Source organism: Palaemon carinicauda, chromosome 1 (assembly GCF_036898095.1).
Source record: "Palaemon carinicauda isolate YSFRI2023 chromosome 1, ASM3689809v2, whole genome shotgun sequence".
Taxonomy (NCBI): Eukaryota; Metazoa; Arthropoda; class Malacostraca; order Decapoda; family Palaemonidae; genus Palaemon; species Palaemon carinicauda.
In genome coordinates this window covers 12,198,337-12,203,336 of record NC_090725.1, presented here as the reverse complement: position 1 = coordinate 12,203,336, position 5,000 = coordinate 12,198,337, and the positions used below count along the sequence as shown (strand labels likewise).

Here is a 5,000-nt window from a genome sequence, read left to right as displayed (position 1 = left end):
GGTCAAATGAAAACAAAATGGTTTGCTTTCTTCTTACTATAGTTCATTTTATAATTAATTTACAAATGAAATCATTGGACTGATCATCATTTTTTTTCCATTATTCAAATATAAGAAGAAAGAACAATGCACAGGAGAACAAATATAAAAGAAAAATATAATTTATTATGTGAATGGCTTTCAATATTCAACATAATTCTACTGGAACTTGCAAACATGTAAAGACAATTGCAGAAAGGATAACTTACCTTTGAGTGTCTGAATTCATGGCACCCTCTGTCTGTTCTGTCTGCTCTGTTCTGCTCCCGTTTCCAAACGAAGTTTGGGAATAGCTTCCTTCACAGGCTGATGATGGACGGGTAGACGACACAGAAGAAGAGGAAGAGGATAAATAAGCAGAAGGGGATGTGGAGGAAGAAGTGGAAGCCAAATTGTTAGAAGAAGAGTGATAGTCTGACGCGAAAAAGGAAAAGTTGCAACAGTCCTCCGGATTTGGGAGATCGGAAGTGCAGAGACGTGGTGGCTGTGACGTCACAGGGTTAGGAGCTATCGGTGAGATAGTGACTTCAGAGGAAGAAGGTGGAGGAGAGGAGGCTTGAAGGGCGGCAGTATGGGTAGAATCAGGGACTAAAGATGACATTTGGCAAAGGAGGTCAAACGAGGGAGGCGGAGAAAGAGCAGGAGGAGGTAGCGAAGGAGGGGACATTTCAGAAGAAGGAGATACAGACTTGGACGACGAGGACAGTGAAATGGCCTCCGGGCGTGAAGGGGGAAGCTGAGAGGCACTGGCGGAAGAGTCCTCGTGAGGGGGTGGTCCCGTTGGAGGGACAGCTGGAGGGAGAGAAACAGCTGGCTGTGAAGTAATAGCTTGAGATGAACAGGGATGCAAGAAGGATGGGGATGTGGAGGAGTAAGGGGGGTTGGAGGGGGTAGGATTTGGTGGGAGGGAAGTAGTAGGATTTACTGAGCATGAGGAAGCAGTAGGATTTAATGAGCAGGAAGTTTCAGGATTTGGAGGGAAGGAAATAGTAGGATTAACTAAGCAGGAGGAGGTAGGATTTGATGCGAAGGAATAAGTAGGATTTATTGAGCAGGAAGAAGTAGGATTAACTGAGCAGGAGGATATATAGGTAAAACTGGTTGGATTGGAAGTAGATTTCCCCTGGGAAACAGGTTCGGCAGAGATGACTTGAGTCACTGGTGAATAAGACGTCCTTCCTTGACAAGATGCACTTTGACCCTGCGGAGGATTGCTAACAGATACATCCACCTGCGGCGTGACGTAAACAAAGGGCGGGATCAGGATACCGTAGTTACCCATCCATCCGGATCCCAAGGGCTGCACAGTCCCTGCAGAGGAAGTGGAAGGACCCATCCATCCGGATCCCAAGGGCTGCACAGTCCCTGCAGAGGAAGTGGAAGGACCCATCCATCCGGATCCCAAGGGCTGCACAGTCCCTGCAGAGGATGTGGAGGGCCCTGGAACAGGCGACGAAGGAAGGCCTGGAGCCGGCTCTGAAGGGGTCAAGCCGTATCTTCTGAATCGCCCTGATCTGAAGCTCTCAGGGGCGGCGCAGAACAAACGACTCGTGAGGAGGTGGTCCCCGATTCGCTTCCTCAGGCGGTCCGCCGAGAGGTTCCTCACGTAGGGGTGAGAACTGTCCTTCAGGTGCAGGAACACCTCGTTGAGAGATAAGTATCCTGAAGCAAAGGAGTAATTTTAGAAATAAATTATAATGTCAATGAACAAAATACAATGATGAACATTTTGAGAATTATTTAGCTATTTTCCCCTGATCCAAAATGCGTGTCTTATAATGCATTCAAAAGCTTAAGGTTTAAAGGTCGCTCATGAATGGCCTGATTGGTAACGTCTCTGTCTGGTGTTTGCCAGACTAGGGTTCGAGTCTCGCTCAGAGTCGTTAGTGCCATTAGTGTCTGCAACCTTACCATACTTGTGAGCTAAGTTTGGGGGGTTTGGGGGAGCCTATAGGTCTATCTGCTGAGTCACCAGCAGCCACTGTTTGGCCCTCCCTGGTCCTAGCTTGTGTGGAGAGGAGGCTTGGGCGCTGATCATATAATATATGGGCAGTCCCTAGGGCATTATCCTGATTGCTAGGGCAATATAACTGTCCCTTGCCTCTGCCATTCATGAGTGACCTTTAAACTTTTAAACCTTTAAAATGCAATGGACAGTGACAGTGTCCTAATTAACAGGACAATGCCCATTTGATCAGCGCCCAAGTTCCCCCTCTCCAACCTTGCTAGGACCAGGGAGAACCAGGACATGGATACTGATAACTCAGCAGGTATACCTTTAGCCTCCATAGCTCACAAGGATGGTGAGGTTGCAGAAACTACAAGAAACTACCGAGCTTGCAATAGTAGCATTTAATTATGTCTGTGCAATTATTTCCCCTATAAAGATAATGTTGTTAATTTATGATAATGTATTGCCTTCTTTTTATAACTAATAGATTTAACAGTAATGATAGTAATGTCATGAGAGCTAAGATATAAAAAAACAAAACAAAAATAATATAGAACCTTACCTGTGGGAGAGGTAGCAAGGGCTTCATAAATGAGGGCAGCGAGTGGCGATCTCGTTGAAGATTGCATCTTCCTTTTTGGAGGTTTTGGAGGAGCTGGACAGCAAAAAAAAAGAAAGAAAGAAAGAAAGAGAATTAGTTAAGGCGTCACAATCGCTTGAGGGAGAGAATCTCGTAGAATGATTTCACAGCCATCTCTCTCTCTCTCTCTCTCTCTCTCTCTCTCTCTCTCTCTCTCTCTCTCTCTCTCTCTCTCTCTCAGCTTCAAATCTACGTAAGATTAATCATGAAATGTTCAAGATTTATTATTTTTTCCGTCGAATGCAATATCTTTATATGTTAATACTGCAGTTACAACAGTGTCATTAATAGGATAAGTTACAACACTGTCATTAATAGAATAGGTTACACTACTGTCATAACCAAGATAAGTTACAACACTGTCATTACCAGGATAAATTACTACAACTTTGTCATTAACAGGATAAGTTACAACACTGTCATTAACAGGATAAGTTACAACACTGTAATGATCAGGATAAGTGACAGCACTGTCATCAACAGGATAAGTTAATAGGATTAGCTTCAACACTGTCATTGACAGGATAAGTTACAACACTGTAATTATCAGGATAAGTGACAGCACTGTCATCAACAGTATGAGTGACAGCACTGTCATCAACAGGATAAGTGACAGCACTGTCATCAACAGGATAAGTTAATAGGATTAGCTACAACACTGTCATTAGCAGGACAAGTGACAGCACTGTCATCAACAGGATAAGTTACAACACTGTCATTAACAGGATAAGTTACAACACTGTAATGATCAGGATAAGTGACAGCACTGTCATCAACAGGATAAGTTAATAGGATTAGCTACAACACTGTCATTAACAGGAGAGATTACAACGCTGTCATTAACAGGATAATGTCACGAGCTAACAATTGTGCTGATGCTCAAGTTTCGTATATAGATTATTTCCCTCAATCTCATTTTACCTATTGTTGTTATAACCAGTGTTGCTAAATGGGTTGGTTTAAAAATCCCCAACTCATGTTAAAAGATCCCCAAAACAACCCAAAAATCCCCATTTCCACAAAAATATTTTCTTCTGATCCTTTAGGCTTTACTAATATAGAAATTGTTAACTATACTTCATGTAAGTGCAAGCAAGCTAATTGCAACAATATAAAGATTTACTCATTTTTGTTTCTTCTTCATAGAAATTTGTACAAAATATCCCCACCAGATACCCAAAATCTCCAAATCTAGGGATAAATCTCCATAGCTGGCAACACTGGTTATAACCGTTCAAATCTCGTTTTCTTGTAGAGTTACTTTGCTCTAACTAAATTAATTTACAAGAACTTGTATTCATAAAACGAACTACTTGACTTACTCAGTTTATATATACCTAGACAATCACATCCTGTTCGTAATACTAGACAGGCAGTTAATTCTAATAGCCAGGCCTTCTCCATCATAAGGCTCAATACTACACAGTATTCTAGAAGTTTTATTCCAGCTGTTACCAAGTTGTGGAATGATCTTCCTAATCGGGTAGTTGAATCAGAAGAACTTCAAAAGTTCAAAGTTGCAGCAAATGTTTTTTTTTTTTTTTTTTTTTTTTTTTTTTTTTTTGTTAAACAGACTGACATAAGTCTTTTTATAGTTTATATATGACATATCTGTTTTAACGTTGTTACTTGTAGAAGGATTTATTGTTAATTTGTTCCCATCATTTATTTATTTCCTTATTTCTTTTCCTCACTGGCTATTTTCCCTGTTGGAGCCCTTGGTCTTATAGCATCTTGCTTTTCCAACTAGGGTTATAGCTTGGCTAATAATAATAATAATAATGATAATAATAATAATAAAATATAAAGTAAAAAGGATTAAGTTTAGATAGACTTGAATATATTTATTTCCTTATTTCCTTTCCTCACTGGGCTATTGTTCCCTGTTGGAGCCCTTGGGCGTATAGCCTCTTGCTTTTCCAACTAGGGTTGTAGCTTGGCTAGTAATAATAATAATAATAATAATAATAATAATAATAATAATAATAATAAAATATAAAGTAAAAAGGATTAAGTTTAGATAGATTTGAATATATTTATTTCCTTATTTCCTTTCCTCACTGGGCTATTGTTCCCTGTTGAAGCCTTTGGGCGTATAGCCTCTTGCTTTTCCAACTAGGGTTGTAGCATGGCTAGTAACAATAATAATAATAATAATAATAATAATAATAATAATGAAATATAAAGTAAAAAGAATTAAGTTTCGATAGATTTGAATATATTTATTTCCTTATTTCCTTTCCTCACTGGGCTATTGTTCCCTGTTGGACCCCTTGGGCGTATAGCATCTTGCTTTTCCAACTAAGGTTGTAGCTTGGCTAATAATAATAATAATAATAATAATAATAATAATAATAGTAATAATAATAG

The 5,000-nt window shown here is 39.7% G+C and overlaps 1 protein-coding gene across 1 annotated transcript in view; it reads right to left on the bottom strand.

Moving 5' to 3' along the window:
* The window catches only part of LOC137646219 (uncharacterized), a 2,266-nt gene extending 945 nt beyond the window's left edge, over window positions 1-1,321 (bottom strand). Inside the window, exon 1 of the mRNA XM_068379573.1 lies at window positions 249-1,321. Within this exon, the coding sequence (XP_068235674.1) occupies window positions 249-1,321 (1,073 nt within the window). The remainder of the gene's footprint in view (window positions 1-248) is intronic.
* Window positions 1,322-5,000: the final 3,679 nt, after the last annotated feature.